This window comes from Anolis sagrei, chromosome 2 (genome assembly GCF_037176765.1).
Source record: "Anolis sagrei isolate rAnoSag1 chromosome 2, rAnoSag1.mat, whole genome shotgun sequence".
In the NCBI taxonomy this organism is placed as follows: domain Eukaryota; kingdom Metazoa; phylum Chordata; class Lepidosauria; order Squamata; family Dactyloidae; genus Anolis; species Anolis sagrei.
The window spans coordinates 19,249,703-19,266,153 of record NC_090022.1 but is presented as its reverse complement, the minus strand read 5'-3'; the positions used below and the strand labels follow the sequence as shown (position 1 = coordinate 19,266,153).

At 41.6% G+C, this 16,451-nt stretch overlaps 1 protein-coding gene across 1 annotated transcript in view; it reads left to right on the top strand.

Annotated features, from left to right (window-relative positions):
* Positions 1-16,451, top strand: part of LOC132766769 (von Willebrand factor A domain-containing protein 7-like) — a 29,264-nt gene that overhangs the window by 1,588 nt on the left and 11,225 nt on the right. The window contains exons 3-11 of the mRNA XM_060761076.2: positions 1,345-1,524; positions 2,999-3,074; positions 3,457-3,548; positions 4,096-4,260; positions 6,475-6,684; positions 10,606-10,744; positions 12,055-12,191; positions 14,748-15,014; positions 15,153-15,368. Coding sequence (XP_060617059.2) covers positions 1,345-1,524; positions 2,999-3,074; positions 3,457-3,548; positions 4,096-4,260; positions 6,475-6,684; positions 10,606-10,744; positions 12,055-12,191; positions 14,748-15,014; positions 15,153-15,368 — 1,482 coding nt within the window. The remainder of the gene's footprint in view (positions 1-1,344; positions 1,525-2,998; positions 3,075-3,456; positions 3,549-4,095; positions 4,261-6,474; positions 6,685-10,605; positions 10,745-12,054; positions 12,192-14,747; positions 15,015-15,152; positions 15,369-16,451) is intronic.

The following is a 16,451-nucleotide window of genomic DNA, read 5'->3' as shown; positions in this document are numbered from 1 at the left end:
GCTGTGGACTTTGGAGCAGGCATGTAGCCGGGGGGGGGGGGGACTTGAGGGGCTTCAGCCCCCCCCCCCCCCCGAAATTCTCATGGTGGTTTGCGAAAAGGCCTTACTGGTGCATTATTTAAACTGTTACGTTTATTCATATCATGATCTGATCACCCTACTCAATATATCCTATATGCATGGGGGTATTGGGGGTAACGATACAAAAGGTTTACTAGGGTAGACCCTCTTTCACTCAGACTCAGCCCCCCCCCCCCCCCGAAACAAACTCAGCCCCCCTCCCCCCCGAATCGAAATCCTGGCTACGGGCCTGCCTTGGAAGATCACTGCTTAGGGTTGGGTGCAAGGAAGAATCCAGTTGTGAACTGGAATTGTTGTCGTGTCTTATTGATTTCCAATCAGCGAAGCTTTGAAGCTACAGTGTCATTAAATGCTAATCAAAGTGACCAATTGCAACATTCACACTTGCCTCAAGCACTTGCCTGGATATTCCACAGATATATAAATCCCATTTTCCTAGTTTCCAACAGACCTCACAACCTCTGAGGATGCCCGCCATAGATGTGGGCAACACATCAGGAGAGAATGCTTCTGGAACATGGCCATGCAGCCCGGAAAACTCACAGCAACCCATTGTTTTTATATGTGACTGTAAAATCAGTATGCATTCCATCACCTAAATTCTCATGAGGACAGTAGTTTGAGATTTCCAGAGTACATCACTGCACAGTATTAAGGGGGATTATGTAGAGTGGCATTTGAATTGATTGGGATGAGCCAGCCTATCATAGTGCAATGAATCAAAACACAATTTTCTAAACATAAGAATGTAATGTGATGGGGGTCAGTATGCATCTGATAAGTATTCATCCAGTCCTTAAAAATACGGAATGCATACTGACAGGGGCGGCTCAACCCATTACGCAAAGTAAGCATTTGCAGTATAGTTCATTTTGCCCAGGGGCGCTCTTGGGGGAAAATAGACCTTGACATATGCTAGTTACTGGGATGTATAGTTCACCTAAAAATCAAAGAACATTCTGAACTCCACCAATGATGGAATTGAACCAAATATGGCACACAGAACTCCCACGACGAACAGAAAATATATATCAGTGATTGGTGGGGGGAGGGGGGATACTTTTGCTTACCGTTGAAAATTACCTAGGGCTGCCTCTGCATACTGATATAAATGGAGTATATCTCAATGTGATAAGATCCTAAATCTAGAACTAGAGCAGTAAATGCTATTTCAGACTGAAATCCTGCCTGGTCCTTTTCATGTTTGAATGAAAAGATGGAGGAATTGGTATCAACAAATTCTTCCATGTTATCAATTCCTAGGTATCACCCAACTTCGAATCCAGAGGGACTCCATGCTGTCTAGTCTGAAAGGTTCTCCGACTTTGTCTGCTTTGCAATCAGCTCGCGAGAGTGCTGGGATAGCCCTTCATATCCTCCAGAAATTCTACAGCAACACCAACTGGGTTGAAATGGGAAACAGCAAGCCTTATGAATATCTGTGTAAGTCCTACTGAGTACACGTTTGCTCCCCAACATCTAAGATAAAGAAGATTTCTTTGGAAATTGCAAAAAAAAAACCCAGTAACAATAACAATAACAATAATGCATTTGATATACACTTCAGATTTCATCTTAAGAGCTCAGGTTAATTAAAACACAATTGAAACCGTACACTGCAAATACAGTAGAGTCTCGCTTATCCAACCTTCGCTTATCCGACATTCCATCTTACCTGATGCTCTTATCCAACTCCCCCTTTTCCTCCAGAATTCCCCCTTCAATTAAAGGAGTGCTCCCCAACTCTCTCTCCATTCCCAATAAGTGAAAAAGGCAGGACAGGAAGGAGGAGGAGGAGGAGAAGGAGGAGGAGGAAAGAGGCAAGGCTGAAAGCAGAAGCATCCTCTCTCCTTCCCTCTGTGATTTCCACGCTCCCCTTCCGCATCCGGGCACTTCCTGTTAGGTCGCTTTATCCCTGATGTATTGCCCTGCCTTAGTCTGTTCAGTATTGGAACTCCCTGCCCCAGAGTGCAGTGGAGGCGCCTTCTTTGGAAGCCATTTGTCAGGGGTGCTTTGAATGCTATTTTCCTGCTTCTTGGCAGGGGTTGGACTGAATGGCCCACAAGGTCTCTTCCAACTCAATGATTCTATGATTCTAACCCTTTGAATCCCTGTTGTTAGAATTCTAGGTGTCTAGCACTGCATCCAATGGGTAACAGTAGGAAACTCCGTATTATCCAACATTTTCGTTTATCCGACGTTCTGCCAGCCCGTTTATGTCGGATAAGTGAGACTCTACTGTATGTCCTGCTATACTAAAACATAGTTAAATATATCCTTTAAATGCAAAGGCAAAATACTTTTCAATAGGTATTCTGTTTAAATTTATTTTTACAATCAGATACAAATTCCTCACTCCATTATCCAATGAATGAGCTTAATCATATGTAGCACTTTCCAATTACTTTCCAGAGAAGAACATAACGTAAATCTGTGAAAAATGATTGAAAGAAGTGCAGAAAGTGCCTTTACTGACTAACAACATTTTGGTGCTGTCAATGTTAGCCCTGTTTCTGGGTATATTTGACCTGCTGATTCCAAAAATGGCACCAGTTTCCCCCTACCCTCTCTAGTTTTTGACATACAAAACATATGCCATCTATCTACCAGTTGCCATCTGCTCACCCACAGACAATCATGATAACCATAGCTAAAAAAACTAGAACTGATGTGATCTGTCCAATGTAATTTTCTGAATCAGTGCGCCAAAGAATTCCAGAAATAGACTTAATAACTGAGACACCAAGAAAAAATAGTTTGGTTCTGTTATTGAACAAATTGTTAAAATCTCTGTCCCATGTTTGTTTGTACTTTTTTTAACTACAAAAGGACCCTAAAGTCAGCTAGATTTCAGAAGAAAGTGCTATCCAATTGTTTCTCTAAAATGGAATTTCTCCTTTTTCTTTTTGCCTTACAGTAAACGAAGCCAGTCCGGCCTTTCCAGTTACTCCAAAAACCACGAAAACATGTGTCGACTGTATCAGAGAGCCAGAGTAAGACCAATACAAGGCTAATTTGAGAAAATACTGCCATTGATAATTATGACGGGGGAGGGGGCTAACAGCATCTAGCACTGTGATCCCTCAAACAAATAGATGCTCTCCCTCTCTTTAGCTCTTAGATCTCTTCTGCACTGCCATATAATCCACATTATCAAAGCAGACCATTCACAGTGTCCGATTAAACTGGGTTATATGCAGAGGCATCTATGGCAGGCACCCTCAAAGGTTGTGAGTCCTCATAACCTCTAAGGATGCCAGCCATAGATGTGGGTAAAAGGTCAGAAGAGAATGCTTCTAGGACATGGCCATATAGCTCAAAAAACCTACAAAAACTCAGTGAAAGCCTTCGACAACCTATCTTTTTGTTTAACAGTGGCGGATATTCATGTGATCAAAACCTGATAGTGAAAGACATGCTCACAAGTGGCTTCTTCACATCAACAACATGCAGGAGGAAATTACCAGGTAAGAGCACTTGTCACCACTTGGAGAGAATTGGGCTGGGGAGATAGATAGATAAATAAACAAACAGAGAGACAGACAGACAAGGGGGGAAATTACCCTGGTGGGCCATATCTGGCCAGTGGGCCATAGTTTGAGGACCCCCAATTTACACTTCTTTTTAAAAATCGTAAATTGCTTTTGTCTGGATCTTGGGACAATAGTGGGATATAAATAACATTGTTCTCATCATCAACAACATCTCATTCTCATTTCTGCCCCTGCATTATGGAATTCCTTGCCGCCCTATATGACAGACAGCCATGCGTGAGTTAGGGCCTTTTACCCTAGCACTGAAGACCTGGCTTTTTACTAGAGCTTTTGATCTCTGTGAATTTTATCAGTATCTGTATGTATGTATTTTTATCCTTTACAATTTAGCTTGTAAATCGCCTAGAGCATCTTGGACGGAGGGTGATTAATAAGTAATTAAATGATGATGGTGGTGCTGATGATGATGATGATGATTATTATTATTATTATTATTATTACTATTATATTCTTTCTGCAGGCAAATGTGGACATGGTGGGATAAAGGATGTGACCCAGAATTTCCCTTCGACGGGTGGTATCAACAAAGAGACTTCAGACCCCAAATTTTCTCCACACTATCAGTTACACAAGGAAGCTGCTGAACTGGCCATACAAGCCACAAGAGACTTCTTTGTGGGAGAAGGTAAGCCCCTAGCCTGAGTCACTGACAACCAGTGGGATATGCTGCCCCAAAGTGTGGTAGTGTATACTTCTCTGGTCCTCTTTAAACAGAGGCTGATTGGCCATCTATCAGAAGTGCTTGGATTGTGTCTTACTGCCTGCAAGAAGGGGGTTCTACTGGATGGCCCTTGAGGTCTCTTTCAACTTTATGATTCCAGTCACTGTACTCCAGACTGTCTCTACTTAATTTTATCTTCTCTGAGTTGTGGCCAACCTTCCCTTCCTCTCTCTCTCCTCTTCTTTCTTTCTCTCCTTCCTTCCTTCCTTCTCTTCCTCCCCCCCCCCCTTTTTTCCCTTCCTCTTTCTCCCCTTTCTTCCTTCTCTACCTATTCTTGGACTGCAACTCCCAGCAGTCCTCCTGATCAATCTACCTACCTACCTATCTCTATCTAATCTATCTATCTTGAGGATAGCTGGAAATTGCAGTCCAGGAATAGGAAATTGGAAATATGCAGGGATTGGGAGCCTCTCAAAGAAATTCAAGGAGAAAAAAGCTTGCATCTTGGAAGCAATGCATTTGGATCATCCTCCTCTCCTAAAGGGCCTGGTCTATGGGATGCTGGGAGATGTAGTCTGGATAAGAGTGTGGATATGCTATTGTGTGTTTTGTTTGCCGGGGGAGTTGTTTTTGCGCATGCGCTGTAGTGTCTTTTGCTTTTTTGGATTTTAAGTCCTTTCTGCTGTGTTTTTCAGTGTTTTTATGAGTGATGGTCACTCGTTGGCCTGATAGGTGTATTGCGTCCAAATTTGGTGTCAATTCATCCAGTGGATTTTCAATTACCTTAATCCCATAAACTAACATTACATTTTTATTTATATAGATGTGAGACAATTAGAATAATGGTGGAGGAAACAGAGCTTGCAAATAACCATTTGGGTGTAATGACTCCACCTATGACATGCTGCATTTTTGAGATAACCATGATCCAGCATTCCTTTTACAAAATTTGTAATGACTCATAATGCTTTTTGAAAACTTCAAAATCACAGAAAAGCAAAATTAGGAATCGAGTTATAGTTCAATATTGAAAGCAAAGATTTCTATGGACCTCTTCCAATTGGGGGGGGGGGGGAGTGAGGGAATTTTGGGGCCCCTTGCCATGATCCGTCTTTCCCATGCTTTCCTTCCCTCCATTATACCATTCTACAATACCAGTGTTCTTATGAGTGAGTCTACACTGCCATGTAATCCAGTTTAAAGCAGATAATCTGTGATCAATTACTGGACTGGGTTGTGGTGCAGTTGATTGGGAGTCAGATGCATTAAAATCACTACTGAGTTCATGAGTTCGAAGCCAGCTTGGGTTGGAGTAAGCTCCTGACCATTTGTCTAGCTTGCTGTAGACCTGTGGTTCTCAACCTGGGGTCCCCAGATGTTTTTGTCCTACAACTCTCAGAAATCCCAGCCAGTTTACCAGCTGTTAGGATTTCTGGGAGTTGAAGGCCAAAAACATCTGGGGACCCCAGGTTGAGAACCACTGCTGTAGACCTTTTCAGCCTGAAAGATAGTTGCATCTGTCAAGTAGGAAATTTAGGTACCGCTTATGCGGGGAGGCTAATTTAACTAATTTACGATGTCATAAAACTCTCCAGCAGCGTGCAAAAGAATAAGGAAATACTCCATCAGTGTCACAAGTGGACGATGAAGCGATAGCTCCCCCGGTGGCTGGAATTCAAAGCATACCCTCATGAAGCTGGAAAGTTAAATAGCCTCTGTGTGTATGTCTACATATGTTGTGTGTCTATGGCATTGGATGTTTGCCATGTATATGCGCATTGTGATCCGCCCTGAGTCCCCTGCAGGGTGAGAAGGGCGGAATATAAATAAATAAATAATATAATATAATATATGGCCTTATAGATAGGGCCTTCTCTTTTAAGTTCTTTGTTCTCAGCAGCTGACATCAAGCACAATATACCTCTCTGTTTTCCCTCAAGTGGAAGGGTGCCCAAGGGGTGTTCCAGCTCCCTTTTGAGAAAACACAAATGCAATCTACAGCACTGTCACTATCACACGTTTTCTCCGTCTGGGAGTGTGTAACTTGCCCAGGTTCACCCAGTGGGTTTCCATGGCTGATTGAGGAACCAAACCCTGGTTTCCAAACTCATCGTCCAAGGCGCAAACCACTATATCTGCAGCATAAACATATTCTGATTTTGCTCTGTATTTGCATAGGATACGGACTTCTAAACCAGGTTGGCATTGATACTTTCAAGAAGTTTTTCAACTTGGAAGGTTATTCCGTCACCTTCGTAATAGACACAACCGGCAGTATGTCAGATGACATCGAACAGGTCAAAACCGAGTGCATTAAAAAGCTTCGAGAGTATTCTACCTCTTCTGATGCACCCTTTAACTACATCCTCGTGCCCTTCAATGACCCAGGTGAGAAAGAAACCGAAAAAATAGCCTCACTTGCCTATGTAGTTTGAAATTGCCATTCTTTGATCACTCAGTGTTGATGAGGAATCTAACCCCACTGTAGCCAATCTGTCTGCTTTGTGTATTTGAAGAATTTGTGTATTTGAAGAAACCGGGAGCCCCCAGTGGCACAGTGGGTTAAACCCCTGTGCCGGCAGTACTGAAGACCGACAGGTCACAGGTTTGAATCCGGGAAGAGGCGAATGAGCTCCCTGTATCAGCTCCAGCTCCTTGTGCAGGGACATGAGAGAAGGCTGAGAGGAGATATGATAGCCATGTATAAATATGTGAGAGGAAGCCACAGGGAGGAGGGAGCAAGCTTGTTTTCTGCTTCCTTGGAGACTAGGACGCGGAACAATGGCTTCAAACTACAAGAGAGGAGATTCCATCTGAACATTAGGAAGAACTTCCTGACTGTGAGAGCCGTTCAGCAGTGGAACTCTCTGCCCCGGAGTGTGGTGGAGGCTCCTTCTTTGGAAGCTTTTAAGTAGAGGCTGGATGGCCATTTGTCAGGGGTGATTTGAATGCAATATTCCTGCTTCTTGGCAGGGGGTTGGACTGGATGGCCCATGAGGTCTCTTCCAACTCTTTGATTCTATGATTCTATGATTCTATGACATGAGAGAAGGCTCCCACAAGGATGATAAAACATCAAATCATCCAGGCGTCCCCTGGGCAACGTCCTTGCAGACAGCCAATTCTCTCACACCAGAAGCGACTTGCAGTTTCTCAAGTTGCTCCTGACACGACAAAAAAAAATGAAGAATTAAAAAACCATGAAGACAGAAGAAAGATTAAAGCAGTGTAAAATATCACAGGAAAATGGGAAAATAATGTTTCATTTTACTGGATAGTCATGTCAAGAAATGATAAGTCCACATTTTTCCTCACTTGAGGTGAAATGTTAGGATTTTTTAAAAAATGAAAATTATCCCAATCTAGATATTTCAATTGCATTTCAAAGGCAAGTAAAAGTTGTTTTCTATGACATCTCTAATGGTCTCTTCTTCAATAATGATACCGTTTTTGATATATGTCACTTAAATGTGTCTTGCTTGTTAAGTTCTTCTTTTCTGCAGAGAGAGGGTGCTTGAGATAGATCCAGTCTTCTATTACAAGACAAACCTGCTGCTCAGAAACATTTTTATTAATTGCATTTCCCAGTTCTAGTTTCAGTATCAGATAAGTGTATTCTGGTCAGATAAGTGTATTCTGGTCAGGGAACAAAGGGTGGCAAGCTAGGGCTAGATCTACATTGTCATATAATCCAGTTTCCTGATTACCTGATTTGAACTGGATTATATGAGTCTACACTGCCAAATGATCCAGTTCAAATTGGAAAATCTGGATTCAGAAACTGGATTATATGGCAGTCTGAATGGAGCCTCAGTAAAAGTGGAGCAGTGCTGTTTCTTGAGTCTGTAAGATTATGAATGCAGAGGATGCGAAAGGAAGCTTCTAATCAAAGTTACAGGGGATATACAGTAGAGACTGGCTTATCCAACCTTCGCTTATCCAGCACAGTCTGCCTCCCACCAGGATCCACAGATGTTTCTCTAGGAAGTCAATGTTATCAATACATTGCAAAGTTTTGGTGCTAAATTAGTAAATACAGTAAATACTACATAACATTATTTATTTATTTGTGATATTTATATGCCAATCTCTCACCCCAAAGGGGATTCAGAATGGCTTACAAGTTATATGAACATACAATATATAGCAGGGATCCTCAAGCTAAGGCCCGGGGGCCGGATGCGGCCCTCCAAGGCCATTTCCTCGGCCCTCGAGCAGGGTCAACCTAAGTCTGAAACTATTTGAAAGCACACAACAACAACAACAATCCTATCTCATCAGCCAAAAGCAGGCCCACACTTCCCATTGAAATACTAATAAGTTTATATTTGTTAAAATGGTTCTTCATTTTAATTATTGTATTGTTTAAGTGTTTTTTGCACTAAAAATAAGATATGTGCAGTGTGCATAGGAATTCATTCATGCTTTTTGCAAATTATAATCCAGCCTTCCAACAATTTTGGGGAGTATGACCTGGCCCTCTGTTTAAAAAGTTTGAGGACCCTTGATATATAGTATTAGCATAGCACAACATTAGTATTATATATTACTATATTGTACTATACCACTATACTGTAATATTATTAGTAATATTACATGTAATATAAAATATATAATTATTATATTGTATTTTTATTAGTATTGTATTGTATCACATTATAATATTATTATCAATATTATATGTGTATACAATATAAAATATAATATACAATATATCATATTATAGCAGAATAATATAATTATTATATTATTATTATAAGTTATTATAATGTACATTATTAAGTTATAATAATATACATTATTATTATATATTAAATTATTAGCAGAATTATTTATTTATTTATTTATTATTTACTATATTTATATACCATCCCTCTCAGCCCTCAGGCAACTCGGGGTGGTTTACAATTGGTGCCAAGACCATAAAATACAATTTCAATACAATAAAAACATTCGGATAATAAAACCATAACAAAATCAATAAAAACATGAACATTAAGGTCTCCTATTCAAAACATTGTCCAATTAATTATAATAACTTGTTATATTATTACAAGTTATTATAATTAAAATTATTAAATCATAGTAATATACATTATTATATAATTATATTATTATACGTTACCATGTATTGAACTGCTTTTTCTGTCGATTTGTTGTAAAACATGATGTTTTGGAGCTCAATTTGTAAAATCATAACATAATTTTATGTTTAGTACGCTTTTCCTTAGTCCCTCCTTATTATCCAACATCCGCCCCATTTATGTTGGATAAGTGAGACTCTAGTGGATATCATACAACTAGTCCAATGTGTCCAACGTGCGGCAGCCAGAATGCTAACACGAGCAGGGTACAGGGAGCATACTACTCCGCTGTTACGCCAGCTCCACTGGCTGCCAATTAGCTTCCGAGCACAATTCAAAGTGCTGGTGTTAACCTATAAAGCCCTAAACGACTCCGGCCCAGTTTACCTGTCCGAACGTATTCTCCCCTATGAACCATCTGGGTTGTTAAGATCATCTGGAGGGGCCCTGCTCTCGGTTCCACCAGCCTCTCAGGCGCGTCTGGTGGGGGCGAGGGACAGGGCCTTCTCGGTGGTGGCCCCTCGACTCTGGAACTCTCTCCCACTGGAGATCAGAACTGCCCCCTCCATTCTGTCGTTCAGAAAGCGGGTGAAAACCTGGCTATGGGGTTTGGCTTTCGACAAGTGAATCAATATTTCTGTAATCGGATAGATGACGATGAATGATGGACAACGAATTCACTATGACGACTGACCATTGTTATTATGTGATTGCATTTTGCTGTTATAACGTTTTAATTGAATATGTTATATGATGTTTTTAATGATTGTTTTGTGATTTTATTGTTGGAAACCGGCCCGAGTCCCCCTATAGAGGGGAGAAGACCGGTATACAAAATTGCTAAATAAATTAAATAAATAAATAAATAAATACAAGGCATGCTTCTGATTTCACATTGAAGCAAGATCTTGGCTATGGTCATGAGCACTGCTAGATCAACCCACACTGCAGTTTGTATACATTTATTTGAATTCGCTCATATAGACTGTCAGCCTTACTCTCTCTACTTTGTAATGTTTGCATTGCAATATTAGATTTACTTTTAACTATTGCCAGCTTCCAAATCCTCTGGTTGGACTGGATAGCCCTTGTGGTTTCTTCTAACACTATGATTCCATGGTGCTACAAAAGCACAGAAACAAATCCTGCTAAATAAATTCTATTTTCAGCCATCGCTAACAGTCCTCCATGCTTGCATTTCTCTCGCTCATGTCTCTCTTGGCAGTCGTTGGACCAGTCATGAAGACCGATAAAGTGGATGTGTTTTCATCCTACATCTCTAACCTCAAAGTTCATGGGGGTGGTGATTGCCCAGAGATGTCATTAGGTGGTTTGAAACTGGCACTGCAAGAGAGCTTGCCAAGGTAATGTTCCCCTTGCCTTTCTCTGCTTACTTCCCAGCAAACTTATTCCTTCTTCCTGCTGTAGATCTGATCTTAGTCTCCGATGATAGTGGGTTCCTCCCATTATCTGAGCAATACAGCTTGGAAGCATGCTCTTTTTCCAGAAAAGAAAGGGTTAATGAGATGTTGGGTTTTGAGTTATGAGAGTCAGCTTTACTGAAGACTATGAGAGGTCGTGGAGGCAACCAACCAGTGAGATGACCAGTTTGGGAAACCTTCCAGATGGTTTTGAAGGGAAGTCATAAAACCCAAAGGGTCTAGTCTAACCTCAAGCACACTTCCATAGGTGCACCATGTACCAGTTTGACATTGAATTGTAGTGCCTAGAAATAGACACAGTGTTATTCCAGGTGAGGTCCAACCAAAGCAGAATAGAGAAGAATATTATGATGCATAATATAGATCAGGGGTCCTCAAACTAAGGCCCGAGGGCTTGATACGGCCCTCCAAGGTCATTTACCCAGCCCTCACTCAGGGTCAACCTAAGTCTGAAACGACTTGAAGGCACACAACAACAACAACAACAACAATCCTATCTCATCAGCCAAAAGCAGGCCCACACTTCCCACTGAAATACTAATAAGTTTATATTTGTTAAAATTGTTCTTAGTTTTAATTATTGTATTGTTTTAAAGTGTTTTTGCACTACAAATAAGATATGTGCAGTGTGCACAGGAATTCATTCATGGTTTTTTTTTTTTTCAAATTATAATCCGGCCCTCCAACAGTTTGAAGGACTGTGACCTGGCCCTCTGTTTGAATAATTTGAAGACCCCTGATATAGATACTCAGTATAGACACTGTGATCCTATTTTCGATGCTGTTCCATTAGCTGGGTGGAGGCCACTAGGGGGCACTAGAGAGAGAAGGATAGTCCATTTTATGGTGGGGGGGAGGTTTGAAGGAGGAAAACAATTTCTGAGTTTTTTCTGGTTGTTCCCCCTCCCCACTTCCCATGTCATGAATGAAAATTGGTTCCATGATGGTGACATGGGTGAGGAGAATAACATGGGGACATGATTTCCTCCTTCAATCCACCCTCTATCCCCGTAAAATGGACTATCCTTCTGTCTCTAGTGCCCTCTTGTGGCCTCCGCCCAGATAACAGAACAGTACCATGTTTGGGTTGTTGTAGGTTTTTCGGGCTGTATGGCCATGTCTCTCCTGACATCTCTCCTGATGTTTCACCTGCATCTATGGCAGGCATCTGCAGAGGTTGTAACCACACAACAATAATGAGTGACTGTTTGGGTCTATTTCCCCTTTTCCAGGTCAAAAATCTTCTCCTTTACTGATGCTGGGGCGAAAGATGCATCACTGAAGGATGAAATCAAAGTCCTGGGGGATTCGACTGGATCTACAGTGAGCTATCTCCTCACCGGATACTGTTCCAGCCGCAAACGGAGAAGTAAGTGAATCCTGGCAGAGAACTCTAGAAGACAATAATCTGGGGCTTCATCTACACTGCCGTATAAAGTCCAGATTATCTGCTTTGAAGTGGATTACATATCAATGTAGACTATCTTATTTGCACTATATATAATCCAAAGCAGATCATCTGGAATATCTGTTATGATAATCTAGAGATTATACGGCAGTGTAGCTCCAGCCTCAGGTTATCTGCTTTGATTATCTGCTTTGAACTGTATTGTTTATTTATTCATTTATTTATGACATTTATATGCCGTCCTTCTCACCCCGAAGGGGACTCAGAGCAGCTTACAAGATATATATACATACAATATATTATATTATTAGCATAGTACAATATCAGTATTATATGAGTCTACACTGCCATATAATCCAAAGCAGATAATTTGGGATCAGAAACTGGATTATATGGAAGCATAGATCCAGCCTAAATTGAAGAGACCAGAGGGAACACTTGAAGCAATTCCTTAGAGTGGTTTGTGAGAGATATTGATATTACTCTCGTGGTCCCAATAGAAAGTGTTACCCATCTCTGTGGATTATCAGATTTGATAATTTGGGTTATATGGCAATGTATATCCATTTGGAGGAGTAGAAATCAATGGAGACATAAATCAATTCTTACTAATTGGGAGGGAAACAGTAGATAACTCAAAACATTGGCCCATAATACTTAATCAATCCTGAAACAAAATTATCATGCCTGCACTTTTTAAAATTTAATTTAATTTAATTTTAGCCAAAACAGAATCAAAGTACTATAAATGTGTAGCATGAAAGGGCCTTTAGTCAGTTTACTGCAGATCTGTATGGCAGGAGCAGAGGCCAATTGCCAATTTCGTTCATAGGAATTTTTTCCCTTTGTTTTGTGCCATTCTCTTGTCAATAGGCAAGTTTGGAACCTACCTATCTTCATGATCACATCTTCCCTTAAGAACCTGCATGATCTCTAAGATTTTCTGGAGAGGCTCTCCTCTCGCTCTCACCTCCATCTCAAGCGAGGTTGGTGGGGACGAGAGAGAGGACCTTCTCAGTAGTGGCCCCTGGCTCTGGAATTCTCTCCTCAGAGAGATCAGGCTGGCTCCCACCTTGTCCATCTTTCGCAAACATCCAAAAACGTGGATGTTCCACTGTGCTTTTGATTAGGTGGTTCCCCAGAAATTTTGGCCTCCAGCTATGACCCAAAATTCAGTCCCTGCACTTTACTATTGTCTCCTGCCCAGAGATTTAGGGTCCCACAGCATATTGTGCTTTATCCTCAGTTTTGTCCTCTGGTACTTGCACTTTATCTATCAGCCCTTTCCCCACAACTATTTGTTTCAGCTCCCACCCGCCCAAGCCCAGAATTGTTTTGCTACTTCAGACTACTGGATATTTATGATGGTTGCTTTTATAGTACTTTATACTCTTGTTTGTTTGTTTGTTTGTTTGTTTTTATTGTATATTGCTGTTTTATTAATTTGTTAAAACACATTAAAATTAAATGTGTTAAAACACAAGGAGATTCCATCTGAACATGAGAAAGAACTTCCTGACTGTGAGAGCCGTTCAGCAGTGGAACTCTCTGCCTCAGAGTGTGGTGGAGGCTCCTTCTTTGGAAGCTTTTAAACAGAGACTGGATGGCCATCTGTCAGGGGTGCTTTGAATGCAATATTCCTGCTTCTTGGCAGGGGGTTGGACTGGATGGCCCATGAGGTCTCTTCCAACCCTATGATTTTAACTATGTTGACCGGGCTTGGCCCCATGTAAGCTGGCCCAAGTCCCTTCAGGGAGTTAGAGGCAGGGTACAAAAATAAAATTGTTATTATTATTATTATTATTCCTAATATCTAATCCTAATATTATTCCACTTCTTTAATTGGAGCCTAAAGTATCTGAAGAAGCAGGTTTATATCCACAAATGCTTGTGCTAAAACAAAACCAATTAGGTTTTTGTCACACTGCCACTATGCTGCTGATTGAACTGGATTATGTGGCAGTGTAGACTCAGTGCAATTCAATCTGCATTATATTATTATTTATTATTTCAGACATTTATGGGGGGGGGGGGGACTCAGGTGGCTCACAACCACCAAGCATTAGATGCTAAACAAACAGTAGCAATAAAATCACAATTAAAACATTAGTTTAAAACAACAAATTATAAACATCCATTTACAAGTTAAACAAATCCAAATCCAGAGTCATAATCCAAGGTTTGTCCAGTGTCAATCACATAAATCATTGGCATTATTATTGCTGTGTCTGCTGCTCAAATGCTTGGTCCCACAACCATGACTTAAGCTTTTTCCTAAAGGGTAGGAAAGAGGGGGCCGACCTGATTGTATTAGGGAGTGTGTTCCACAGATGGGGGTCTGCCATGAGTCTACACTGGCGATATAATGCAGTTCAAACTGAGTAATGATGTAGTAAGGGTAGGGGGAGTGTAGATGTGCAAACAGATGGTGTAACAAGATAACTGCAATATGTGAAATGTTTTGAAATTAGTAAGTAAAACTTTTAAAATGGAATAATAAACAAAAAATCTCCACAGGTATTGCTGCCAGAACTTACACTAATATCTACGAAGAGCTAGCTGCTTATACTGGTGGCTACTATGCAAAAACCACGAAAAAACAGCTCTCGCAGATCCTAGGTGTAATGGAGCTCTCCCTAAATGCTGCCCCAGTGAAAATTGCTCACAGTCTCATAACTGGGACGCAGCTCTCCTTCCCTGTCGATGAGACCATCACAGAAATCACTGTCTCTGTCAAGAGCTCAAGCTCCTCTGCATTCAGCATCGCTGTGTTGAAGCCTTCAGGTATGTTGGCCTGTGATGCAAAGGATGAAGGAGGGCCTTCGCTGCAAAGGGATAGTGGGGCACAACAACCCTTGGGTCACTTGCCATCTGAACTTCTATCCTCTAACTCTGTCCACCTTTTGTGTCATCCCACGGCAGGTGCCACATCACCCTCCAGTGTTATAATCAACACAGCCGACCACAAGATTGTGAAGGTATCTCCTGTCAATGAAAGGGGTTCTTGGACTGTGAGGGTCTCTCCCAGTGGCTCCTATGAGGTGGAAATTGGGGGCAAGAGCTTGCTGGACTTTTCCTACCAGATTATGCAAAAGCAGAAAGAGTATGTGCTTCCTATCCAAGGACGACCTGTGAGAGGTAAGAGGCATGTTTCTCCCTCTTTGAAGGAAGAATAGTGCATTCTAGAGCTTTGAAATATTACCAGATTTTCAGGGTTTAGGGATGCTTTGAAATATCTCCAGATTTTCAGGGTTTAGGGATGTAGGATTCCCACAAAAGCGAATTTAAAAAAGTGATGTATTTTACCCTAAGAAAACACCTAATTAGGAATTGCTACCTCAGTGGTGTCAAACTTGTAGTTCTCCAGCTGTTTTGGACTTCTACTCCAAGAATTCCTGGCTATTGGTCAAGCTGTCTAGGGCTTCCGGGAGTTGGAGATCCAAACATCTGGAGGGCCACAAGTTTGACACCTCTGCTCTAGATCCTCACAATGGTTCCTAACCTTAGGTGTTTTGGACTTCAGCACCCAGAAATCCCAGCTACTTTACCAGCTGTTAGGAAATCTGTGACTAATCAAATTTACAGATGTCTAAACTTGCAACTGTGAGGGAGTGAGCCATTACTGTGCCTATGCTACTCTGCTGCTGAGTACGCATGCCCGGTGTGGAACACATCCCACCACACTAAAACAGTAGATGTGGCTCTTAATGAGACATGCCGCATTATCACGGGGTGTCTGCGCCCTACACCACTGGAGAAATTACACTGATTAGCCGGTATTGTTCCACCTGACATCCGCCAGGAAATAGCAGCCAATAGTGAAAGGACCAAGGCAGAGACATCTCCAGCTCATCCCCTGTTTGGGTATCAGCCAGCATGTCAACGACTTAAATCTAGAAATAGTTTTCTAAGATCTACAGAGACACTCACTGGAACACCTCAGCAAGCGTGAGTCCAAAAGTGGCAGGCTCAAACCCAGAACCTCAACCAATGGCTGATACCAAATGAGATACTCCCCCCTGGGCACACAGAGGACTGGGCGGCTTGGAAGGCGCTGAACAGACTGCGCTCTGGCACCACAAGATGCAGAGCCAACCTTCAGAAGTGGGGCTACAAAGTGGAATCCACGACATGCGAGTGTGGAGAAGAGCAAACTACAGACCACCTATTGCAATGCACCCTGAGCCTCACCACATGCACAATGGAGGACCTCCTTGCAGC